Source organism: Salmo salar, chromosome ssa14, assembly GCF_905237065.1.
Source record: "Salmo salar chromosome ssa14, Ssal_v3.1, whole genome shotgun sequence".
In the NCBI taxonomy this organism is placed as follows: domain Eukaryota; kingdom Metazoa; phylum Chordata; class Actinopteri; order Salmoniformes; family Salmonidae; genus Salmo; species Salmo salar.
The window spans coordinates 79,076,390-79,104,379 of NC_059455.1; the positions used below are offsets into that span (position 1 = coordinate 79,076,390).

General features: G+C 43.7%; 1 protein-coding gene across 9 annotated transcripts in view; it reads right to left on the reverse strand.

Moving 5' to 3' along the window:
• Nucleotides 1-3,504: 3,504 nt before the first annotated feature.
• The window catches only part of map7d1b (MAP7 domain containing 1b), a 54,724-nt gene continuing 30,238 nt past the window's right edge, over nt 3,505-27,990 (reverse strand). Inside the window, exons 3-18 of one of the 9 annotated variants that reach the window (XM_014142617.2) lie at nt 26,630-26,698; nt 26,196-26,216; nt 21,414-21,577; nt 21,013-21,121; nt 19,311-19,415; nt 13,549-13,677; nt 12,970-13,100; nt 12,708-12,847; nt 11,509-11,747; nt 10,596-10,899; nt 9,536-9,716; nt 6,214-6,318; nt 5,941-5,994; nt 5,353-5,422; nt 4,892-5,149; nt 3,505-4,098 (exon numbers count right to left, since the gene is read on the reverse strand). In XM_014142617.2, coding sequence (XP_013998092.1) covers nt 4,088-4,098; nt 4,892-5,149; nt 5,353-5,422; nt 5,941-5,994; nt 6,214-6,318; nt 9,536-9,716; nt 10,596-10,899; nt 11,509-11,747; nt 12,708-12,847; nt 12,970-13,100; nt 13,549-13,677; nt 19,311-19,415; nt 21,013-21,121; nt 21,414-21,577; nt 26,196-26,216; nt 26,630-26,698 — 2,090 coding nt within the window. In that variant the 3' untranslated portion in view covers nt 3,505-4,087. Of the gene's footprint in view, nt 4,099-4,891; nt 5,150-5,352; nt 5,423-5,940; nt 5,995-6,213; nt 6,319-9,535; nt 9,717-10,595; nt 10,900-11,508; nt 11,748-12,707; nt 12,848-12,969; nt 13,125-13,548; nt 13,678-19,310; nt 19,416-21,012; nt 21,122-21,413; nt 21,578-26,195; nt 26,217-26,629; nt 26,699-27,990 lie in introns of all 9 variants that reach the window. The other 8 variants (XM_014142614.2, XM_014142613.2, XM_014142615.2 and 5 more) reach the window with 8 other exon arrangements.

Genomic DNA, 27,990 nt, shown 5'->3' on the forward strand with positions numbered 1-27,990 from the left:
TCCTATTAAATTACAAATGTGCTAAATTACTAGCATTCCTAATTCTATGACGCCTACACTATAGACATCATAACCTAGCTTTTTCCCAGAACACGTGACATGAGCAGCTGGGACCCTGGTGACATCACCTGTTTCCAGTGAGAACACCCAAGGAGAACATAGAAAATAAGCGAAGGGAAGGCTCTTCGTCTACCTCAATGCATTGTACAAGGGAAACAATGGGAATAAACCTTTTAATATACAGTATGTATTGCTGTCTTCAGCTGGAGTGCCTTTGTCTTTTTTATTGTCAAATAAGTCACATCCATTTATTGTAGTCCTGAGGTACTGCACTGAGAACTACAAGCGTTCATAAAGACACAGAAAAAGCTTTCCTCTCCAACAGAGAGTAAACCAATACAGAGGGCATAGTGAGTACTATGTGGCTCAGTTGGTAGAGCATGGTGTTTGCAACGCCAGGGTTGTGGGTTCGATTCCCACGGGGGGCCAGTACAAAAAAATAAATACAAAAATGTATGAAATGTATGCATTCACTACTGTAAGTCGCTCTGGAAAAGAGCATCTGCTAAATGACTAAAATGTTTTAAAAAATGTACTTTCTGTGAGGAATTACATCTCAGTGCCAGAAAGCTGTTATGGCTGCTGTTTCAGTAGGCCCAGTTTATTTAGCTGGATATTCAATATGTTAGCCAGGGCATGAATTAAGCACCATGACCATAGCCTAGGGGAATTTGTTGCAATAAAGGGTTCTATTAAAAGTTAGTGGGCTGCCCAGGGATGCTGAAAAGAGAGTGACCACAAGGCATATTATGTTTGATTGCAAAGGGATAGTGGACACACAGGCACATACGAACACACACCTGTTGTAGTGTCTGCTTTCATTACAAGGGTCAATCATCATGGGGTTGCAACCCAGAGCAACAGCTAAACAAATACAGCCTGTCCTGCACAGATAGCAGGTGTCTGACTCTTAGTGCAGCAATCTTTTTGTCCTTTATATCGACCGTCTAATGTCCAATGAATCAAGTCAAATTTGCTATCACAGTTTATTGACCTTTTTTAAGTTAAAATTTTACCCACAGTAAAAACCTGATGTATTACAACACAACTTGAACACAACGAATGCCCACCAAAGATCTATAGTTTTAGCCATAGCAACCAAAACCCTGAAAGATTCACTGTATAATATGTTAGAATGAGGATTAGACATCTATAAACAGCAACCAACAGGGTTGTTGGGTAGGTTACTTTCAAAATGTAATCTGTTAGTTACTACCTGTCAAATTGTAATTGGTAGTGTAACTTTTGGATTGCCTTAACTCAGTAACGTAATCTGATTACTTTCAGTTACTTTTGGATCACTTTCCCTTTAGAGTCGTTAGAGGAAGACAAAACGGATCCATCATACGCGGTTGGTGTCACAGTGGTCTCTGACTTGTGGTCAGAGTCGCTCTGGTGAACAAATTTGAAATTGCGCTTTCTGAATTTAAGTGATCCAAGAAGTAATAATCAAGTGTTTTTTTTAATACATGTATTCAGTTACTCCCCAACCCTGGCAACCAATCAACACCACAATAGACTATCTGTAATGTCATGAATCAAATCAATTCTCTTCAGTTGCCACTTTGTGAACCTTCAGCGTTTCAAATGGAGGCAGAGGCGGCTCAATCCATCATAATGGATCCTATCCCACCTGGGACCATGTCCGGTGATGTCACATTCCCAATTAATCAAGTCCTTGCTTGTGTCCCAAATAGCACCCTGTTCCCTACATAGTGCACTACTTTTGACCAGAGCCCTATGGCCGTGGTCAAAAGACGCAGACCCTCTTGGCATAGACCATGACTGAAGCCCATATGTCATTGGACTGTCAACACTCTCCTATAAATAGATAGATAAGAGAGAGCGAAGTTCCTTTCTTCAGTGATTTCATCAGCTGCAGATGATCCATCATGTGGATCAGACCTGTTCTGGAAACGCTGGTGGTGCCTGGATGATGATGAGTCATGTTTTGGTATTTTTGAGGGAATAATAACAGCAAAAATCTCAGTTGCATTGTTTTGTTTTTGGATGCTGTAAAATCATTGTATTGTGCACAAGGCATTTGGGAAACACGTGACATTTTCTATCCACAACAAGACCTTTCACTATCCTTCGGACCTTTTGATGATTTAATCCTATCCTAATGATCTTCTACTCACTGGAGTATCTGTGATAAAGATAAATACGGATGCCATTATAAAAGACCAGCAGGAGAAATCTGAACAGTTGTTGAATGATCCTTTTGGTCCGCATCATGTTTGTAAACAAGTGCTGCCACCTTCTGGCATAATGAGCTTTATGCCTCTGCCTCAAATGGCAGCCCATTCCCTATATAGTGCACTCCTTCAAAAGTAGTGCACTATAAAGGGAATAGGGTTCCATATGGGATGAAGATAATGACTTATCCTATCAAACTAATAACCAACGAACCTACTCACAATTACCATTGTCCACTGAAGCACTGGTGTGTTTCTCTCTTGAGAAAATAATAAGTAATTATTGTCTGTAATGGAGGTTTGAACCTGACACAATGATTTGCATCACCAGCTGCTACTCTGGGTAAACAGGCTGGCAATCCTACCCCAGTGATTTCTAGTGAAGTGTGTTGTGATCAGAGAGAGCAGCTGTAATGCTGCACTTAACAGATCTATCCATCTCTCTCCTTCCATCCCTCCATTTTTCACTCTTGGTCCCTTGATCTGACAAAATCCATCTCTCGCTCTGTCTCTCTGCCAGATCAAGGGACAGAGAGTCTCTTAACCTTCCTCCATCTCCCTCCTCTCATTCACCACTTTAACATTTGGAGAGTTTGGGACTGAGGTTCTATCTGCATTTTTGTCAAAACGTAGTTATTGATGTAGCCTTGTTCTGTTCAATGTTCTCTACCTATATAGTACTCTAAATACCAAAATTAATGTTGTTAAGTTCAAAAGAATACTAGATAAAAATTGCTGACACCATTCAAACCAACGATGGTTCGGAATTTGAAAGAAAATGATCTCAGAATCATCTTTTTAAGATAGAACCAGCAGCGACATGGAACAGCAGACAGATACTGTACTGTGTCCTGATAGAACCTTATAGAACCAGCAGCGACATGGAACAGCAGACAGATACTGTACTGTGTCCTGATAGAACCTTATAGAACCAGCAGCGACATGGAACAGCAGACAGATACTGTACTGTGTCCTGATTCTCCTCTCTGTATTCATGTGATTCAAGTGCGACATGGAAAAACACTGAAGAAACCAACCGTAACAGATTATATTTAACAACCGCTGATCAAACTCCTGGCAAATGTAAGACTCACGTCCCATACATTCATGTTTCACTTATCAGACATTGAGCCAACAGAAATGTACTACTTAGTCTGTATCATACCATACTTAAACAATAGACGAGAGTAACACACACAGGCGCACACACACACAGACAGACAGACAGAAAGAAAGACAGGCACTCTCCATTTCATGAAGCTTTATCCCACAGCTCCCCCATGGCAGGAGGCCTAGGCAGCCAGGCTCATATACATTTACACACTGCTCTGCTCCCTCCCCTAGTTCAATAACTCAATTATTCAAGACAAAAAGAATCAACACACACTTTGTTCAATTTAAGATAACAATAGCAATAGAATAACAACGATGATGATAATAATAATAATAATTACAACCATAGTCAAATATTGTATATTTCCAGGTCTTATAATTCTCTACAATTCCTAATATTACACTGTCAGTCATTTTAAGGTGCACCATAACCTCTGCATGTGACATTTTCAATAAAACTCAACACATGTTGCACTATAACACACCGTGAAGAAGACAGACATCATTTTTTGCTTTTTTTGTTGTTCATTTTTCAACAAGTTTTTCTTCGCAGAGTTTTCTTCCTCCTTCTCGACCTCTGCGGCATTAGATATATGTTTTTAGTGATTTAAAAGCAGTCCATAGTTGTTTTTTTTGTTTGGCACACTTTTTATTTCTAAGCTGTTGTCATGTGGCACAAATGGATTGGATCGACCGGTGGCGTAAGGCCTGGTGTCTCAGAGGACTTCTGGAGGGAGACAAAAGGGAGGGAGAGAGAGAGAGTGAATCATTCATTTGTGCTTCAATTGGGAATATGAGCTATATTCTACAGTACATAATGGCCTACTGTGTATGAATCCTTGAGGACATAATATAAGATGTAATTGGTCCCATTCCTATTGCTTTCTTTCTTTGTTTGCTTTGCTTGGTTTAGGCTGTCTTCTAGACCGGCTGTGGGTTCTTGGCATGATGAATGGGGACTCGCTTGCAAACCCAAGGGGCCTTCCCAAACATGACTGGGACCCTATCCCACATAGGGCATGTTGCCCAAGCTCCCTGAGGCTGAGACCCAGGCTTGGGGATAGTGGGAGAGGTTTGGAGCCCCCTCTCTGCATATTGTAGTAATAGTTCTAGTCTAATTATGCTGTAATTAGCCTGCCTTTCAGGCTGCCTTTTAAGTTCTAGCTAATTACAGCATAATTAGACCTACATTGTAGTCATTTAGCAGACACTTATCCAGAGCAACTTAGTTAGTGCATTCATCTTAAGATAGCTAGGTGGGACAACCACATATCACAGGCATATAAAGTACATTTTTCCTCAATGTAGTAGAGTCAGTGCTAGAAACGGGGGGCGTCGAGGTCTGCCTTTAAGGTTGCCTTTATGTTCTAGCTAATTGCAGCTAGAACTGTGCTGAGCTATACACATGCTGGTATTTTCGTTATAGAGCAATGGATTGCTTACAGTGATAAAACACTTTATTTGTAGTGTTGAAATAAGCATTTTGATCATAAGGCATGTATGTAGGAATTAATCCTGACCTGCATAGCTACCTGCAGCATGCTGAGGCTTCATTGGACCTGTTTTCATGAGGAAGGGCTCCAGGATTGGGTCACTGACTATGTCACTCCCCAGTTGCCCCGGCCCACCGTTGCTGCTCCCGCTGTGATTGGGCATCTGAATGATCTGCTCAAAGTCAGCAGCCTCGCCATTGGCTGAGAGACCGTTCTGGTGCTTGGCTGGCTGGACACCGTTCATCACAGGGGCAGACTCTGCTGCACTCTGCTGGCTCTCAGGAGCTGCAGAAAAAAAAGTTACAAGTTAGTCAAGGACCGTTTTCCATTGTTGACTGGCTTCTTTTTTTTCACATGTTGCAGAGTGACACTACAAATGTAATGGATATAATTTACTCTTAAACAAATACTGTACATAGCCTTTAACAGGCTGGGTTTTCAAGGATGGAGGGAGAACAAAGTGACATTGATCATCGCAGCCAACTTACCTTTACTTCTGTCCGTAGTGTCCTTGCCATTGGCCTGTGCTGGGGAATTGGAATCCTTTGGCAGTGTAGGCTAGAAGAACATAAAATGGCACAAATGGTTGCCATGCATCAACCAAGGGTGCTACACATTGGTGGTGCTTTGAGCATCTGGAAGAGCACTCTATAAATGCAATCAAACAAAGCAGGGGGGTAGGTCTATACGAAAATAAGAAAATGTATACACTCACTACTGTAAGTGGCTCTGGTTAAGAGCGTCTGCAAAATGACTAAAATGTAAATGTATTAAAGTCTATAAAGCACTCTATAAATATAATTTATTATTATTATATAAGGGTTTTAATATGAAGCATAGGCCTTACAGTACTCACCTTTTCTCCAGAAGCACGACTCACCTTTTTTCCAGCATCACGACTCACCTTTTTTCCAGCATCACGACCCACCTTTTTTCCAGCATCACGACTCACCTTTTTCTCCAGCATCACGACTCACCTTTTCCTCCAGCATCACGACTCACCTTTTTCTCCTGCATCACGGCTCACCTTTTCCTCCAGCATCACGGCTCACCTTTTCTCCAGCATCACGACTCACCTTTTCTCCAGCATCACTACTCTTACGTGTCCTCTTCATGATCTCCTCAAGGCGCTGTGAAATTCAACCGCAGAGGCAGATTAAGTCATCATCATTTCATTTTTTACAACTAATGTATTGTATTTCAACAGATTTTGTATAGGCCAAGATATTTTCCTTGTAAGGATACATGATAGGTATTTTGATACACACTGTAAAAACTACAGACATGTTTGACTTCTCCACTTTGCTTCCCCCTCCATCCCTCTCTCTCATCCCTCCATCCTTCTCTACCTTCTTTCTCTCCAGGCGCGCCTGTTCCTCCTTCTGGAAGTGCTTCTCTCTCTCCAAGCGCTGACGCTCCGCCTCCTCACGAGCTCTGGCATCAGCCTCTTCCCTCTGACACAGACAGACAGAGGAAAACAACATGATCAATAGATTATCAATAGTATGATTGAATAGACCTACTATATGTGCTGTTATTATGATAACAAGGAAATTACTTGACAAAGAAATGGAACCGTGTCAATCTTGATTAACGAAAAACAGAATTAGGATACATTCTTTGAAGGTAATTTGTTCCAATTGGCAAAATGATAAATACAATAGCAGATTAATAAATCAATTTCCTAACCTCTAGGTGGCAGTATAAGTCTACACTGCAGCAGGCACTGTAGGGCAGGGCTTGATGTCTCAAATAATAATTCCCTTACATGGCTCACTGGGTAGTTCGATTTTTTTAAACATTTATTTAACTAGGCAAGTCAGTTAAGAACAAATCCTTATTTACAATGACAGCCTAGGAACAGTGGGTTTACTGCCTTGTTCAGGAGCAGAACAACAGATTTTTACCTTGTCAGCTCGGGGATTTGATCTAGCAACCTTTTGCTTACTGGCCCAACGCTCTAGCTACTAGGCTACCTGCCACCCCTTTATTACTGAGTAATCAGTAATAAACAGATTTTGTGAATGGAGGGATGAAACCAAGCTATGATATGTCAGAATCACATCTGTCATTAATTAGACCAACCAAGGGGATTTTTTTTTAAATGCATTTATTTTTATTATTTTACCTCTTATTTAACTAAGCAAGTGAGTTAAGGACAAATTCTTATTTTCAATGACGGCCTAGGAAGAGTGGGTTAACTGCCTTGTTCAGGGACAGAACAACATATTTTTACATTGTCAGCTCGGGGATACAAGTCCGACGCTCTAACCACTAGGCTACCAGTTAAAGCTTGGTCGGATATACCGCAGGCAGCAAGGAAGTAAATGACAACATCAATAACATGTTATGCTTCACAAATAGTGCAAAAAACTTTGGTTAGGCTACAGTTGAAGTCGGAAGTTTACATGCACTTAGGTTGGGGTCATTAACTTGTTTTTCAACCACTCCACAAATTTATTGTTAACAAACTATAGTTTTGGCAAGTCGGTTAGGACATCTACTTTGTGCATGACACAAGTAATTTTTCCAACAATTGTCTGCAGACAGATTATTTCACTTATAATTCACTGTATCACAATTCCAGTGGGTCAGAAGTTTATACAGTAAGTTGACTGTGCCTTTTTAAACAGCTTGGAAAATTCCAGAAAAGGATGTCATGGCTTTAGAAGCTTCTGGGAGGCTAATTGACATCTTTTGAGTCAATCGGAGGTTTACCTGTGGATATATTTCAAGGCCTACCTTCAAACTCAGTGCCTCTTTGCTTGACATCATGGGAAAATCAAAACAAATCAGCCAAGACCTCAGAGAAAAATTGTAGACCTTCACATGTCTGGTTCATCCTTGGGAGCAATTTCCAAACGCCTGAAGGTACCACGTTCATCTGTACAAACAATAGTACGCAAGTATAAACACCATGGGACCACGCAGCCGTCATACCGCTCAGGAAGGAGAGACGTTCTGTCTCCTAGAAATGAACGTACTTTGGTACGAAAAGTGAAAATCAATCCCAGAACAACAGCAAAGGACCTTGTGAAGATGCTGGAGGAAACGGGTACAAAAGTCTCTATATCCACAGTAAAACAAGTCCTATATTGACATAACCTGAAAGGCCGCTCAGCAAGGAAGAAGCCAGTGCTCCAGAACTGCCATAAAAAAAATCCAGACTACGGTTTGCAACTGCACATGGGGACAAAGATTGTACTTTTTGGAGAAATATCCTCTGGTCTGATGAAACAAAAATAGAACTGTTTGGCCATAATGACCATCGTTATGTTTGGAGGAAAAAAGGCTTGCAAGCGTTCTTCGGCTTGCAAGCCGAAGAACACCATCCCATCCATGAATAACGGGGGTGGCAGCATCATGTTGTGGGGGTGATTTTCTGCAGGAGGGACTGGTGCACTTCACAAACTAGATGGCATCATGAGGGTGGAAAATTATGTGGATATATTGAAACATCTCAAGACATCAGTCAGGAAGTTAAAGCTTGGTCACAAATGGGTCTTCCAAATGGACAATGAACCCAAGTATACTTCCAAGGTTGTGGCAAAATGGCTTAAGGACAACAAAGTCAAGGTATTGGAGTTGCCATCACAAAGCCCTGACCTCAATCCTATAGAAAATGTCTGGGTAGAACTGAAAAAGCGTGTGCAAGCAAGGAGGCCTACAAACCTGACTCAGTTACACCAGCTCTGTCAGGAGGAATGGGCCAAAATGCACCCACCTTATTGTGGGAAGCTTGTGGAAGGCTACCTGAAATGTTTAACCCAAGTTAAACAATTTAAAGGCAATGCTACCAAATACTAATTGAGTGTATGTAAACTTCTGACCCACTGGGAATGTGATGAAAGAAATAAAAACTGAAATCATTTTCTCTACTATTATTCTGACATTTCACATTCTTAAAATAAAGTGGTGATCCTAACTGACCTAAGACAGGGAATTTTTACAAGGATTAAATGTCAGGAATTGTGAAAAACTGAGTTTAAATGTATTTGGCTAAGGTGTATGTAAACTTCTGACTTCAACTGTATGTTTTCTATGGCATTTTAATGTTCAAAGTTGCCTGGAATATAAAACTTGCTTAGTCATGGTTCATGAGAGAGCTTTCTCTACTCTCTGATGCCTGACTATCTTGACACACTGCATGGAAGATCGCTGGCAGTGTTAGACAAATGGCACATTGAACTGGGCTTCCCTAGGGGGAGAAGGGACTCAAGTGTGTGTGAATGCTACATGCATGGGTTGTGGGTACACTGTCGCTCCCTATCCCCTGTCAGCTCACTGCAGTGCGCAGACAGAGGGAGGACAGAACTGTCACTATCTCACAGTCACAACGGCCCTCTCAGCTCCACTAAATGCTGGGCCAACACTATTATGAAGGTCAACAGCTGGCATCTGCCTAGACTGGGCATGGAGGCTGTTACATGCTGATGATACACCTCACAGTAACACACATTCCCTCCCATACCTAGACGTGCTTAGATGATAGGGCTTCAGAGGATAGGTTTCAGAGTTGGAAATTGTATTTTAATATGTTGAGAATCCTTTTATTTGTGGTTATCAGGTGGCTGGCCTGATAAGATGTGGACTATGCAGAAACCAACTTTGAAGGCTGCCTGTGTCATATCTTCTATGTCAAGACTCCGTTACCCATAATGCTGCTCTCACCTGTTTCTGCAGGCGTTCATTCTGCTCCTGTTCAGCCCTGGCTCTCTCCCGCACCTCCTCCTCCTCCTCCAGACGCTGCGCCTCGTCTCTCAGACGCTGGTCCTCTGCCATGAGGTGCGCCTCCTCCTCCCTGCGCCTCCTCTCCTCCGCCTCCCGAACCATGCCCTCTTCACGAGCAATCCTGCATGGGGAGCACGCTCCGTTAGGTCTGCACATGCTAAGATACGCTCATACTGGACAGTATTCTCATTTCAACAGACACAATGGTTCATGCCAATGCTACACACTTATATTCGTCGCCAGACCCACAGACCCAATCTCAGCTCACTGGTCACGATAACAACACCCACCCGTAGCACGCGCTCCAGCAGGTATATCTCACTGGTCATCCCCAAAGCCAACACCTCCTTTGGCCGCCTTTCCTTCCAGTTCTCTGCTGGCAATGACTGGAACGAATTGCAAAAATCGCTGAAGCTGGAGACTTATATTTCCCTCACTAACTTTAAACATCAGCTATCTGAGCAGCTAACCGATCGCTGCAGCTGTAAATAGCCCGTCTGTAAACAGCCCACCCAATCTACCTACCTCATCCCCATTTGTTTTTATTAACTTTTCTGCTCTTTTGCACACCAGTATTTCTATTGCACATCATCATCTGCTCATCAATCACTCGTGTTAATTTGCTAAACTGTAATTACTTCGCTACTATGACCTACTTATTGCCTTACCTCCTCACGCCATTTGCACACACTGTATATAGACTTTCTTTTTTTTCTATTGTGTTATTGACTGTACGCTTGTTTATTCTATGTGTAACTCTGTATTATTGTTTGTGTCGCACTGCTTTGCTTTATCTTGGCCAGGTCACAGAACTTGTTCTCAACTAGCTTACCTGGTTAAATAAAGGTAAAATAAAAAACTTGTCTTGTACATTCCGTAAACCCTTCACGTCTGTAGACAGACATAAATACACTCCAGTCTAAAATACTTAATCATTAAACAGTGCTATAATATTAACACAATGACATGTTTAATCAACTCCAGACAGTTTTAGACTGACCTTAACCTCTGCTCCTGCTCAAGGCGCTCCTGCTCCTCTCTCTCCCGTTGCTCTCTGGCCTGTCTGCGTTTCTCAGCCAGCACTCGTGCTGCTTCCTCTGGGTCGTTGGTGCCGGCTGAGGGCCTGGAAGCTGGAGTAGATGATGTAGCCGGGGAAGCTGAGGCAGCCAGGGTAATTGGGGCAGTTGGGGTAGCCAGCTCAAGGGTTGAGGCAGGAGTGGGGGTGACCACTGTGACTGGTGCACTCAGAGATGGGGGTGTCACCGGCGCCGAAGACACCATAATGGCAGGAACGTTACTGGTGCCTGTAAGAGCAAGAGGGACAGGAGAGGCCTCTGTTTCAGATCAGAAGACACATGATAGACCATGACCCCTGGAAAATGCTTCAGGGCTCATCTGAAGCAAACATCATAAAGTCTAAACAATCTGTGTGTTTTCTCCAGGCAGAGAAGAAAGTATCAGCTGAAGAGAAACATGAGACCCACCTGATCTTGGACAGTGGGACCGCAGTAATAATGTATGGCCTTTACGGTAGAGTAACTCTGGATAATAAAAGATACATGAACTCCAGAGAAACAAATAGGTCATGGAATGTCAGAATATACAGTCTGTGCTTGTGCTGAAGGCCACACTCAACCACAGGAGGTTGGTGGCACCTTAATTGTGGAGAACGGGCTCGTGGTAATGACGAACAGAATAAGTGGAATGGTATCAAACATGGTTTCCAGGTGTTTGATGCCATTCCATTTGCGCCGTTCCAGTCATTATTATGAGCAGTCCTTCCCTCAGCAGCCTCCACTGCACTCCACTGCACTCAACGTGTGTGCTCCAGTAACACTACTGGTGTGGCTGTAGGCCAAAACATTTAAGACACCCTGGCGCTTGGATACAGTAACCATGGTGAACACACTTACTCTTTGTCTCAGGAGTGTCAGGCTGATGGGGCTCGCTGTTTGTTTCCACGGCGACAGCGGCGACCGGCTGGGGCTGTACCCTGGCAGGTGTCTGGGCTCGTTTGGGGCGGGTTTTGGTGCCCGAGGGGGTCTTCTTGTCTGTGGAGTGGTTCTTGGGGGCCATTGGAGGGCAGGGGGACAACGGTCTGCTTTTGGGCGCCGCAGGCGACGGAGGTCTGTTTTTCAGTTTGGGGGTACTGCTGCAGGAAGGGAGAAAGGAGAGGCAAAGATGGAAAAAGGAATGGAAAAGATAGGGGAGTGTAAATAAAAACAGCAGTAGAAATCATAATATCTGTAGTTTTCCTTTCAGACAGGTTGCAGGTTATTTTATTTAATATTTCAACATCACTCATCAACTCTGTGGTCTAGAACTAGGTCAGAAAAAGTATTATTGAGAATGACTGAATCTATGTAAACGTTCAACGCTCAATAACGCTGCCATGGTCCCATGGCCCTGTTGTAGTCAGACGTGAGATGAGACCATTGCTGATTCCCAAATAGCACCCTATTCCCTATGTAGGGCACTACAAGGGCTGTGGACAAAGGTAGTGCACTATATAGAGAATAGGGTGCCACTTGGGACGCAACCCATGGTTCTTCTCGGTTTCCCAGCACTGAGCAGCACCAGCATCACTCAGGGAAACCCCATTCTGTCTGAGTGCTGCTGCCTCCCTCCTGCTTCTGGTCTTGGCAGACAGAGCCCTCAGCTGAATGGTGTCCAGCGGCTCTTTGGGCCCAGTTAAAACAGTCTGGACCATCTGTCAGTGAGACAGACCATTTAGCCTGGCCCGGGGCTGAACCTCGATCCCTCTGCTAAGCACTAATCTAACCCAATGCGGATCTCTCTTCACAAACACTCTATTAGGATCTAATACATAAAGGTCAAATGCAAGATGGCTGTTTTGTCTTGGTCAATGATTATAGAGAAAGATAATGTAGCAGAGAGGAAAATAAAACAGTTAGACAGTATATATAAACTGTAGATCAATAGCTTTTTTAACAAACAAATAGGATTTCTAACTTGAAAGGCTGACAGTATAAAGAAGACAGAGTATTCTACTATAGGGACATGTGGTATAGGACAGTTTAGAGTAGTTGTGCTGTTAAGTCTAAGACAGATTCTGGGCTCTGATCTGGGTCTGATCTGTATCTAACAACACCTTGACGCCGGCCTGGATCTGGTGGTGGTCGGGGTCGTTGTTGAGGTCTTCTTCTTCAGCACGATCTCTTTGGAAAGAGCATTCTTCTCTTTTTCGTTCTCCCTCTCCTTGTCTTTCTTCTCTTTCTTTTTCTTATCCAACTTTGAGAAACAGAGAGAAAGGGGTGACCAGTTAGTGCTAATGACATGGTGTTGGGAGACCAGAGGAGGGTAAAATACATGTAACTACACATCAGTGTGAGTGTGTGAGGATGTAAGCTAACCGGCGTTGAGCTCCGTCGGCGTTGGCGCTGTGTGATGTCAGGCGTGCTGGCGGACACTCCTCCCCTCCAGCGCTCGGAGGTGTTCCGGTGAGGGTGGTGGTGGGAGCAGGCGTCCAGGGGGCTGGCTGAGGCTGAACGGGAGCAGTGGTGAGAGTCTGAGTACAACACAGAGATGAAGAGAAACAGGCTGGATGGACTAGGTCAAGTCAAGACTCCTATTACAGTCATGATAATGATAGGCCACTTAGGCCAGCTACTGAGAACGTAATGGTGGCTGATACAACCATTCAGGGTGGCTGTCTGGCAATATTAGGTTCTGCAGGATTTGTGGCTGAGGTGAGTTTACTTCCTATGGCTGAAATAAGGCATGAAATCATGATACTGTAACTAGTGGGAGTATGGTGCATATCATACATGCTGAATGTTTTTCTCTGAAAGAGAAGGAAAACACTAGAATACCAAAGCTTCAACCCTGTAATTGTAAGTTAGCAACAAACAAAAGGAGAGAAGGTACATTTCCTGTAATGTTAAGTTCTATAATGAAAGTAGAGTACAGGGTCCTAGAGAGGGGTGACTCACGGAGGTCCCGGGAGTCGCTGGGGTTGAGCAGGGTCACAGCGCTGCGGCTGCGGGCCAAAAAGGACAGGGTGGGAGTCATGAGCCTCTCCACGATGCGGCTCTCCCACGGGCTCAGACGCAGACTGCGAGCTGGGAGACACAAGAGGGTGCTGTTAGTACCTGGGTGCCCCCCCCCACACACTGCAGACTCCCCTGAACCAGACACTGCACCACCACCAGGTTCAGCCACCGTTCCCCAGTCACTCACTGACGACACTGCAGCACAGCTTTTCATCCCCCAACACAAACAGGCCTCTGTCTGACCACACTCTCTCTAACTGCACCAACCTCACTCTGACCACACAGAGACAGTCACAGACTTCTCTCCAGTTGTACATTATGATGTGGAGAAATCTGGAGGTGTTTCACCTACAGTTACATGTCATTAATACAACTTTACCAATCACACATATTAACAAACTGTTACTTCTTTCTAGATTACTTACCATTACAAAACACACCACCCAAAAGCCATGGCTATCTAGTAGGCCATGCAAAGGCAGGTTAAAGTTTCTGATCAATTCAGCATTATAAACTGGGTGGTTCGAGACCTGAATGCTGATTGGCTGACAGCCATGGTATATCAGACCGTATACCACGGGTAGGGCAAAACATGTATTTTTACTGCTCTAATTACGTTGGTAACCAGTTTATAATAGCAATAAGGCACCTCGGGGGTTTGTGATATATGGCCAATATACCACGGCTTTGCGTCGTGTCTAAGAACAGCCCTTAGCCGTGGTATATACCACACCCCCACGGGCCTTATTGCTTAATTATAGCCTACAATACCAGGATGCTACGAGTAAGGCTCACTCTTATGATGTCATTAGGTCAGTATCATATGTCTGTCATATGATGTTAAGTGTTACATTAGTGTCATAAGATGAAGACTGATCCATATGAAGTTCAACAACAGGAGGATGTGTTTGATGCATTGTGATGGGCTGCTACACAGACATTGGTTGGCACCCAATTTCCTATATAGTGCATTTGTTTTGACCAGGGCCCATAGGACTCTGGACAAAAATGGTGCACTACATGGGGAATAGGGTGGCATTTGGGATGCAGAATTCTGACAAACACTCTCAAGAACAATCATAACTGGAACAAATGTAATGTCAGAGCAAATGTGTTTTGAACGTTGTGAGAGCCTGAAATCATTTGTCCCTAAAACTACACCAATATCAGAAATGAAGAACATTTCAAACACAGCATATAAGACAAACAAACACAGAACTGCCGTTGTAGTGAAAGAACCAGACTGGTGGATTTGTTAGAGGCCTCTTTGAGAGTTCTGTGTGGAGGAGAATTTGGAGGAGAAATGACAAAAACCTTTTGAAGATGAGTTGAAATAGGGACACTGTGCAATGCAGCGTTGCGTAATACTGTAACATACATAATACAGTACCTCCCGTTCCTCTCAAACTGGGGTAACGAGTCTGACCCTCCCCCTGAGTCTACTGGTGTCTCGTAAACTTCTTTCTAAGTAATTGGCAATTATCTGACTACAGAGTTTCAGCATCTTCAATGGGCCATTCATAGTATCCCACAATAGAACATTTACATGGGCTTCTCAAGTTCAACTCCATCACAAGGACAATTTGACAGTGGAATGTCATGAGATGGAATGTTTTGGTCATCATGAGATGACCAAAACGGTAAAGGCCTAAATACCATTGTGTTAAGAGACTTCCTGTACATTGCTTCACTGCTGGACATTTTAGCAGACAATCTTATCCAAAACGACTTACAGGAGCAATTAGGGTTAAGTGACTTGCTAAAGGGCACATCGACAGATTTTTCCCCTAGTCGGCTCAGGGATTCGAACCAGCAACCTTTCAGTTATTGGCCCAACACTCCTAACCGCTACGTTACCTGCCGCCTACTGGTTTATTGTGTGGCCCCGAGTCTTGAGATTAAGTCGGCTATGCTAATGAGCATCCCAAATGGCACCCTATCCCCTATTTGTATTTTTTTTATTGAACCTTTATTTAATTAGGTAAGTCAGTTAAGAACAAATTCTTATTTACAATGACTGCCTACACCGGCTAAACCCAGACAACGCTGGGCCAATTGTGCGCCACCCTATGGGACTCCCAATCACGGCCGGTTGTGATACAGCATGTGCACTACTTTTGACCAGGGCCCATAGGGTGCCATTTGGGATGCAACCTTGATATGGCTCCTTAGGTCAAGTCAGCTATGCTTGTGTAGATCACTCAGCTCTCTCTGCATGCTTTAACTAATCACATACTTACATATGTACATACATATAGTCACACACACATTCACCCATGTAAGGTAAACTCACAACAGCAACACGTAGAAGCTGATGATAAGCGTGATGTGTAATTTCTGTAGATGCATGTAAAGCACATTTAGGATGTCACCTGTCAGTGAATGGAAAATCCTGAAAAGCATAGACAGATATACTAAGTTGCTAATATAATTGATTAGTTCATATTATCTAATGGACCTGGGGTTACCTTGGTTATATTTTTGGACAGAAAATTTTCACAAAGTATTTTATGGTTGATAACCCAACTAGGCCCTGGCCTTGTTGCTAAGCAACAGTCAGGATGAATTTTTTTTCTCCTTCAATGCGGCAAGACGTTTGCTTGGCTGCTGTTTGATAAAATGTACACCTGGTAGTTGGGATCCTGGGTCTATAAACGCATCTGTCTGTTATAGGCATACTTACTGTATATCCTTAAGCCAGAACATTTGTAGCTGCTAAATTGACTGGATTTTATATGGAAGCTTCTGGAAAATATAAGTCTGCTGAGGGAGGACATTCTGTGTTCCTCATGCAAGAATTTACTATTGACGTCTGAATATTGCATTTGAACAACCATTACAGCGGTGTCGTATTGGAGATCAATAAAAGTCAGTTATGAGAGACATGACGACATCTAAAAGAGTGGATGACAATAAAGCTGAATATTAATATTGTAGCAGCTTTTAAACATGACCTCTATCTGAGATCTCCTATCCACATAATGTAATTAGTCAATAAAGAGTTCAGCCATGACTATCTGACTATGCACTTGTACATTTGTACCACATCACCACCACTACTGACACCACACCACCACCACTACTGACACCACCATCACTGACACCACACCACCACTACTGACACCACCATCACTGACACCACACCACCACTACTGACACCACACCACCATCACTGACACACCACCACCACTACTGACACCACCATCACTGACACACCACCACCACTACTGACACCACCATCACTGACACCACACCACTACTGACACCACCACCACTACTGACACCACCATTACTGACACCACCACCACTACTGACACCACCATCACTGACACACCACCACCACTACTGACACCACCACCACTACTGACACCACCATCACTGACACCACACCACCACTACTGACACCACCATCACTGACACCACACCACCACTACTGACACCACCATCACTGACACCACTACTGACACCACACCACCACTACTGACACCACCACCACTGACACACCACCACCACTACTGACACCACCATCACTGACACCACTACTGACACCACACCACCACTACTGACACCACCACCACTGACACACCACCACCACCACTGACACCACCACGACTGACATCACACCACTACTGACACCACCATCACTGATACCACCACCACTACTGACACCACCACCACTGACACACCACCACCACCACTGACACCACCACCACGACTGACATCACACCACTACTGACACCACCATCACTGACACCACACCACCACTACTGACATCACACCACTACTGACACCACACCACCATCACTGACACACCACCACCACTACTGACACCACCATCACTGACACCACCATCACTGACACCACACCACTACTGACACCACCACCACTACTGACACAACCAACACTGACACCACCACCACTACTGACACCACCATCACTGACACACCACCACCACTACTGACACCACCATCACTGACACTACACCACACCACCACTACTGACACCACCATGCTGACACCACACCACCACTACTGACACCACCACCACTGACACACCACCACCACTACTGACACCACCATCACTGACACCACACCACCACTACTGACACCACACCACCACTACTGACACCACCATTGCTGACACCACACCACCACTACTGACACCACCACCACTGACACACCACCACCACGACTGACACCACCACCACTACTGACATCACACCACTACTGACACCACCCTCACTGACACCACACCACCACTACTGACATCACACCACCACTGACACCACCATCACTGACACCACACCACCACTACTGACACCACCACCACTGACACACCACCACCACCACTGACACCACCACCACTACTGACATCACACCACTACTGACACCACCATCACTGACACCACACCACCACTACTGACATCACACCACCACTGACACCACCATCACTGACACCACACCACCACTACTGACACCACCACCACTGACACACCACCACCACCACTGACACCACCACCACTACTGACACCACCATCACTGACACCACACCACCACTACTGACACCACCAGCACTGACACACCACCACCACCACCACTGACACCACCACCACTACTGACATCACACCACTACTGACACCACCATGAATGACACCATACCACCATCACTAACACCACACCACCATCACTGACACACCACCACCACTACTGACACCACCTCCACTACTGACACCACCACCACTACTGACACCAACACCACACCACCACCACTGACATCACACCAACACTACTGACACCACACAACCACTATTGACGACACCACTACTGACACCACCACCACTACTGACACCACCACCACTACTGACACCAACACCACTGACATTCACCAACACTACTAACACCACACAACCAACATTGACGACACCACTACTGACACCACACAACCACTACTGACATCACACCACCATTACTGACGACACCACCACTACTGACACCACAATACCACACCACCACACCACCATCACTGACATCATACCACAATACCACACCACCACACCACCATCACTGACATCACACCACAATACCACACCACCACACCACCATCACTGACATCACACCACAATACCACACCACCACACCACCATCACTGACATCACACCACAATACCACACCACCACACCACCATCACTGACATCACACCACAATACCACACCACCACACCACCATCACCGACACCACACCACCACCCCTGACACCGCACCACCACCAACACAGCATATCACCACAGCAGAGTGGAGGACAACCAAAGAGTGTGGAAGAGGAGGGTGTTGGGACCGAAGTGGCAGAAACCTATATACACCATTATAAAAAATTATCACAAAATATGGAATAGAAATGTCAGGGCTGATCAAAAATGCAAAGAGAAGGTAAATCAATCAACAACAACATCAACAAAACCACGATGCACACGAGACTGGGGGAGTGAGGGAGGTGATGTAGTGTTTTAGGGATAGGAAATGACCGGTCACCAAGCAACAGGCAGGCAGGCAGGCAGGCCACCAGCAACAACAGTTAAAAGAAAAACCAAACACCAGATTGGGGTAAGGTAAGGAGATCTGAGAGGGAGGGGGTGGGCAGAGGAGAGGAGAGGAGGGGGTTTATATAGAGGCCTGGTGGACATTGACGCGGGTCGGTCGTCCTTACTTCTGTTGGGGGAGTTCCAGAGGGTGGCAGAGGACTTGGACAGCCTGTTGTTAATGACAGGGTCCACCTGTCTCGGCAAGTTGACGGTGGAGGCCGAGCATCTGCCTGCACCGGAGAGAACGCAACAGACAACAACTGTTCACAAGGTTGGCGGGGTGGGGACCCGACGAGGCTGTGCTGGAGTCGTAGGGGAGAGGAGGGTCCGAGATCGCTGAGCTCAGATATATAAGACCCCTCTTCAAATGAAATCCTAAGTTCATGTCATTGTGATACCTAAATGCTATTTATCAAGTTTATTCTGCTGATCTGTTTATTTGTATATGTATTTGTATGTGTATATAGTAACAATTGTTGGTTCACTAATGTTTTTATTACCATCCTCACACAGGTGTGGGCAATTGTAATTATCTGCTAGACACCTGCATATAAAAAAAAACTATGGCTTTGGCACATCTCTTGATGATCTGATGAAGGCATAACTGTCAAAACGCGTTAGCCTGCCCAGCCGAAAATAAAAAGGTGAAATAAGGTTACTTTTTTTTGTCCCTTAAAAAAAAAGTGCCACCGTTTCTCAATGTTCTTGAACTTGGAATTTCATTTGAAGTCATTGTCATATATGGCAGAGCACCCAGCTATTAAAGCGAGATAGTGCACCTGTTACCCACACCCCAATACAAGACCCCTCTGTCTGTCTCCCTGGACCATGCAGCTGATAGAGCTAGACCTACAGGAGAGTAGGACCACTTCACCATTCACTGTTTCGTTTTAGGCTGTCGGCTCAGACAGACCTGATTCACTCTATTTAGACAGGGCTAACTCTTTGATTCACCTCATTCATTATTAAGCAGTCCACTCGGACAGGACAGATTCAGAGTGCTTTTAATCTGGGGAAGGGGTTAGGGTACTGGAAAAAGTTTGGGGTAAAATTGGGGTAGTTAAATGACTGGGTTTATGAATGGCATCTAAAACCCAGAAACAAATCTTTGGAAAAGTGAAAAGTGAAAAAGTAGATTGTCTTTGTTGCTCAAACCAAAACACATCCACACACACTCATTTTCATTTACACTTCAGAGAGGAGAGAAGGTTCTTGACCTCAAGGTCACAATCAAAGAGCTAGCCTTTCACAAGCGTGCGTCATTGTTGGACTGAGCAGCATAGGAGAGAGTTGGCACACTGAACACTGAGTCGCTTCCTCACAGCTCTGATCAACTCAACACCTTGCAGTTCACGCAAGTCTAATGAAACGTATACGTAACACCTTTTCCCCTCTATCTCCTATTTCTGGACTCTACTGAACAGTGAGAATCTGGAGTGAGAGAAACGGTACATTAAGAAGGATCAATACAAATCTAGTCTAAATCATAATGGTACTCAGTGATTCAGTGATAAACGAAGCCAAGTAGAAATAGTGAGCCAATGTTAGGCAAAATAATGTTAGTAAACATGAATTATACTGTAGAATGACTAATCTAGCTATTCTAATGGTACTCAGAACATTACCACCCCAACCAAATTACAGTGCCTAACGATGGCCTAACACCCAAACCTTAAGACACTGTAAATAATTAACATCAGTTAGACTAGAAAGTTAAGTTTCTGTCCTGTACTATGAAGGCACTCTGTACAAGCAATTCATTGAAGTTCTGGGTGGTTCATGTCTATACGGTTCTATGAGGTTCTATGTGGTTCCAGTGCGACTCACTTTGTCTTCGCGAGGTCTGGTTGAGGCCCCCGGCCCAGGACCATCTCTGCTGACGGATCTCAGCCCAGGTCTTTTTGGTTGACTTCTTGATGGCCGCCTCGTAGCGCTCCTGTGGTGGGGACATTGGGAGACAAAAACTGTGACTCTCTCAAGAAGCTACACTTAGCTAAGAACAGTGATATGTAATATTTACAAAATACCAAACCACCGTGTATGTGCCCTCTCCACCCAAAGCAACCGCTTAGAATTTAATATTATTCCTAAAACGATCATTAATGAAAGCTTAGATCATTGGCTGTATGTGTACCCTAGACTAACCAAGCTGATAACAAAACGGCACACAACACTTGAGCTAGAGAGAGATATTGAACGTGACCCTCCTCCAGGCCTCTACTCCCCACCTTGTTCTTCTCAAGTTTCTGCCTCTGTTTCTCCTCCAGGAGGGCTCTTCGTTTCTCAAGCTTCAGTCTCTGGTCCTCCAGCCTCTTCCTGCGCTCCTCCAGCTGGCTCTCCCTCAGACGCCTCGCCTTCTCCTCCTTCTCCAGCCACTGGGCCTTCTTAGCCGCTATGCAACGGGAGACAACGGGTACAGGTTTAGTTTAGTTTTATTTGAGTATACATGGTTTAATTGTTTCATTTCAATATACAGTACCAGTCAAAAGTTTGGACACCTTCTATATTTTTACTATTTTCTACATTATATAAAAATATTAAATATATCAAAACCATGAAATAACACATATGGAATCATGTAGTAACCAAGAAAGTGTTAAACAAATCAAAGTATATTTTATATTTGAGATTCTTCAAAGTAGCCACCCTTTGCCTTGATGATAGCTTTGCACACCCATGGCATTCTCTCAACCAGCTTCATGAGGGAGTCCCCTGGAATGCATTTCAATTAACAGGTGTGCCTTGTTAAAAGTACATTTCTTGAATTTCTTTCCTTCTTAATGCATTTCAGACAATCAGTTGTGTTGTGACAAGGTAGGTGTGGTATACAGAAGATAGCCCTATTTGGTAAAAGACCAAGTCCATATTATGGCAAGAACAGCTCAAATAAGCAAAGAGAAACGACAGGCCATCATTATTTTAAGACATGAAGATCAGTTAATGCGGAAGTTTCTTCAAGTGCAGTCGCAAAAACCATCAAGCGCTATGATGGACCATCACAGGAAAGAAAGACCCAGAGTTGCCTCTGCTGCAGAGGATAAGTTCATTAGATTTACCAGCTTCAACAATTGCAGCCCAAATAAATGCTTCACAGAGTTCAAGTAACAGACACATCTCACTATCAGCTGTTCAAAGGAGACTGCGTGAATCAGGCCTTCATGGTCAAATTGCTGCAAATAAACCACTACTAAAGGACACCAATAAGAATAAGAGACTTGTTTGGGCCAAGAAACACAAGCAATGTACATTAGACCGGTGGAAATATGTCCTTTGGTCTGATGAGTCCAAATTAGAGATTTTTGGTTCAACCACTGTGTCTTTGTGAGACGCAGAGAAGGTTAACGGATGATCTCCGCATTTGTGGTTTCCACCGTGAAGCATGGAGGAGGAGGTGTTATGGTGTGGGGTACTTTGCTGGTGACACTTTCAGGGATTTATTTAGAATTCAAAGCACTCTTAACCAGCATGGCTACCACAGCATTTTGCAGCGATATGCCATCCCATCTGGTTTGTGCTTAGTGGGACTATCATTTGTTTTTCAACAGGACAATGACCTAAGACACCTCCAGGCTGTGTAATGGCTATTTCACCAAGAAGGAGAGTGATGGAGTGCTGCATCAGATGACCTGGCCTCCACAATCACACGACCTCAACCCAATTGAGATGGTTTGGGATGAGTTGGACCGCAGAGTGAAGGAAAAGCAGCCAACAAGTGCTCAGCATATGTGGGAACTTCTTCAAGACTGTTGGAAAAGCGTTCCAGGTGAAGCTGGTTGAGAGAATGCCAAGAGTGTGCAAAGCTGTTATCAAGGCAAAGGGTGGCTACTTTTAAGAATTTAAAACTTGTTTGGTTACTACATGATTCCACATTTCATAGTTTTGATGTCTTCACTATTATTCTACAATGTAGAAAATAGTAAAAATAAAGAAAAACCCTTGAATGAGTAGGTGTGTCCAAACTTTTGACGGGTACTGTACATGGCAGCTATATAGGTGAATTGCGGAAACTCAACAAAAAAAACAGAAATAAATAAATGCGGTACAGTTAGCTAATCAAGAAAGTTCAGAAGTCATGGATGGGATCATGCACCATTCAGGGTTGTTGAAGCACTTGGGGCTAGTGAGCAGAGGAAACATCAGGGTTACATAGCTAATACCTTAGACCTGTTCTCTGTTACCAGCCTATTACCTAACTGGGTTATAATCTCTCCATCTCTTTCTATTTCTTTCTGCCCTACCTGGTCATAAACAACTCTGAATGACTGAGCAGTACATCATTTGCTATTTGTTCACTGAGAGGAATTCTGGCCTGGTGATCTGTTAAAGGCTTTTTAGAGGCACAAAAGTCTCATGGCTTCCTGGAACCAGATTGGAAAAGGAAGAAAAATAGAATGGGAAGATGAAGACATATTGTTGTTTACATCCTCCCAGAGTTGTAATCCTATTAGAATAATTCTAATAACAGTAAACAAGTAGTTGTAGTAGTAGCATCCTACTGTGTTTTACTAGTGCTTTCTAGCAGATACTGAGTTCCACGCCACAGATTCTGTGGCTCATTCCTGACAGCCACGATTAAAATGCAATCATTCGGCTTTGTTTAAAATCCAAGCATGCTGTGCACCAGCTGTGTCCTCTCAGCTCATTAAGCCTCCTCTGAGGTAGACGCCACATGTGTACTGTGTCTCAGAGTGGCATTTCCTGTTCTGCAGTCCCTTGCATGTGGGCCCACTTCCACAACACACATGTTGTTTAGCACTAAAATGGTGGGGTCTGGATACTCTTGAAGAGTTTATTTTTTTCAAGATAATGTCTCAGTGCTGAATGTGAGATGTCTTTGATAACGCATGTCTTTGATAATGAATGCAATCCTCACTCTGAAATATTTAAAACATTAAAAGGATTTGGTCAAAATCTGAAATGCATGAGTGTTTGATGTTCTAAGTTAAGGACCTGATTTGTATTCTGTTAACATTTCCTAGCCCTTCTCTATAAATAAGTAAAAGGCTAGAATACTCTAGTCCAGGTGTTCTCAAACATTTTCGGTCCGGGGACCCCTTTTGTGATAGCAAAATAATCAGGGACCTCCTCATAATCAGAACACAACTCGAGTGAGATAAAAATGGCATATTAGGAGATTTACTATGACTTCGGCAGTGCATGGCCGGACGAACCAAGTCTCCGGCCCTGGGAAGGAACATTTTCAAGTCCCACCTCTTGGCATCGGAGAGAAAATCTTCCAGTTCTCAAACTAATTTCCTGCAATTCTACCCATTTTATCATGGGGAAGAGAGAGAACTTTGCAGTTTCAAAGGTTAAATTACAGTGCATTTATGTTTTAAAAATATCTATCGTTTTAGGGGAATACAAGAAGTATTGAGTGGAAAAAAGGTATAATTGCTGGAGTACTGTGGATACCAATATTCCTGTGAGCCTCCCAGGCCCATGTTGTTCAGGGTTAAGAACATAGATTGTAGATTAATAATATGACATTGTATTTTGTATTACACCCTCTAAACGTATTCCACCAATCCCTTGGCCAAAATGTATCTGTTGTTGTTAGTAATAGTCATAAAAAAATATTAAAGAATCTGATCTGGCCACGGACCCCTGCTCTAATCTGCACCCACAAAGAAAATACTAGCTCGTTTCTCCATCATGGATAAAAAATTAATTAGAGCAATTTTCAGTATCTGAGTGCCAGAAATACGTTGAGTGCATGTACATTAACATTGTACTGTGGCTTTATATACAATGTCCCTTACATAACAACCCTGCGCTTTAATATATGTTGTAAATAAAACAAGTATATGTTTTATTGTCACATACACCAGATATGTGCGGTGAAATGTGTTGTTTTACAGGGTCAGCCATAGTAGTACGGTGGCCCTTGAGCAAATTAGGGTTCAGGGCCTTGCACTAGGGCACATTGACAAATTTTTCACCTTGTCAGCTCAGGTATTTGGGTTACTGGCCCACCGCTCTAACCACGAGGCTACCTGCCACCCTAAAGGGATAAGTACAAAAGATAATCACATTTAGCTTTTTTTGTATGTCCTCATCAGTATAGTATATATATGGCCATAAACTTTAGAACATCTAACCATAAAAGCTTGATGCTGTGAGATCTAAACATTACAATATCTGGTCCATAGGAGATTCATATCTTACATCTGGACCGACAGAGGTCAGCCAAAGGTTTGCCATTATCAGTCAAATAAAAGGCTCTGTCCGCTGGCTGGCTGGCTGGCTGGCTGGCTGCTGAAACTATTCCTTGGCATGGCGATTATAATGAGACTAATGAAATAAGTAATTACATCTAATCTGTCTGAGAGGCACGTCACGGTCGGTTCACGGTAATGACTACACATTTTTCACGCCGCGCCCCAGGGGGATTATGGGACGGCTCAGTGGGATACGCCCGCCAAGTCCTCCTCTGATTGGTTGCTCAGGATTTGGCCTCAGTGCAGAGAAAGAGGGGCTTAGGCCAATGTTGTGGGAGAATAGGGTTGGGGAAAATACTAGTCTACTGCATGTCTCTGAGTTGATAATAAGATCAGAGTACAATATCATGAAAAATAGACCCTGAAAACATCTGTAGAGAAAAAGCTATATTGGAAAGACATTACTAATGCCCCATCAAATGAATGCAAAGTATACATGCACAAATGGATGGGGGATTTGAACAAATATGGTGAAAGAAAAATATCTGCAAAATGAGAACTTGAAAGAAAAAACATCATGATGGGGTCATATAACTGAACTATCTAATTGTTTCGACCTTCAGAGAAAAACAAGACATTCTAAGGTTCCCAGTGAAAAATGAGGACAACAAACAGAAGACAACACAACTGATTCATGGAGGAGGTAGAAAAAGGAAAGAACTGTTGAGAAGCATACAGAGGGAAATAAAAAGACATTGCATCACCATCACAAGGTGGAGATGTGGAGAATAATAGCATGACTGTTGCTGCTAACAAGTGATGTTACCAGTGCTGTTCTTATAGCCTTACCTTGCAGCTGAGTTTGCTGTTCTGAAGCAGCAATATGAGAGGGAAGACAACAGCAAGTGTCAACAAGCATCAATCATGCAAAAGCAGAACCCATGGCAGAGTATTTAAAATGTAAGACAGGAGATCAGTTAAGGGTTGCGTAATTCAACATATTGAAGGCTACAGTGTCTAATGGGTTAATAATCCCTACATTCTGTATCACTGTCTAGAGTCAGAAACGTAGACTTGCATCCCAAATGATACCCTATTCCCTTTATAGTGCACTACCTTTGACCAGGGCCCATATGACTATGTAGGAAGTAGGGTGCCATTTGGAACGCATATCTAGACAAGACTAGATACGTCTCTTTGCCCTCCACAACAGGCAAACCCAACATGTCACATAGGATAAAATGATATAATTTCTCTATAGCATCTCTTCCTTTCGGGCTTACCAATGTATTTGGCCCTCTCCTCCCTCCGCTCCTTGGCCTGCTTCTGTCGTTGCTCTGTGCTCAACCCATCTAGGCAGAGAAAGAGACACTAAGCATACCAAACATTAAGAACACCTTCCTAATTGAGTTGCACCCCCCCCTCAGAACAGCCTCAATTCTTCGGGGGATGGACTCTACAAGGTGTTGAAAATGTTCTGCAGGGATGCTGGCACATGTTGACTCCAACACTTCCTACAGATGCGTCAAGTTGGCTGGATGTCCTTTGGATGGTGGACCATTCTTGATACACACGGGAAACTGTTGAGCATGAAAAACCCAGCAGCGGTGCAGTTGACACAAAAGCCTGGCACCTACTACCATACCCTGTTCAAAGGCACCTACTACCATACCCTGTTCAAAGGCACCTACTACCATACCCTGTTCAAAGGCACCTACTACCATACCCTGCTCAAAGGAACTTACATGTTTTGTCTTGCTCATTCCCCCTCTGAATGGCACACATACACAATCCACGTCAATTGTCTCAAGGCTTAAAAATCATTATTTAACATGTCTCCTCCCCTTCATCTACACTGATTGAAGTGGATTTAACAAGTGACATCAATAAAGGATCATAGCTTTCACCTGGATTCACCTGGTCAGTCTATTTCAAGGAAAGAGCAGGTGTTCCTAATGTTTTGTATACACATTGTACATTTATTTTGACCTAAAATATCAATGCACTGCAGAGTCCCAGTGCACAGAACAGCTGATACAATTATTGTATAAATTCTGATCTACAGTGTGTATTCATATATTCAAGATGAAGATCTACGTGTGCGTTCAAAATGGCACCCTATTGCCTACATATTGCATTACTTTTGACCAGAGCCCTATTGACCATGGTGGAAAGCAGTGCACTACATAGGGAATAGGGTGTAATTTGGGACGCAGATGACATCTCCCGCTGCGATGCTATAATGTTATTTACTCCACAGTTTAACAGTTTGTGTGAACCCAAATGGAACTCATGTGATCATATATTTTGCACCCTTTGCTGTCTGCAGCAATTATCAATGTTAACTCTGACCCACTTTGATAAACGCAAACATCATCAGAGGAAGGATTTTTGTATGCATTTCAAATCCTGTTTCAGCCTAGCCACAGATGTACTGTATTTTGGTGGCTGTGGACCGGGCTCGTTTTGATAAAGCTGTATGTATTGGAAACGGGGCCTTAGGGTAACGCCAATCTCTTTCTGAGGAGCTCAAACTTCATGCTATGTAATATGTATGCCCCGGGCGTAACTACAGCAACTGCTCTTTCCTCCCACCACCATCAAAGGGTGAATTTCTGTACTGGAGTCTTATAAGGCTGGAGTC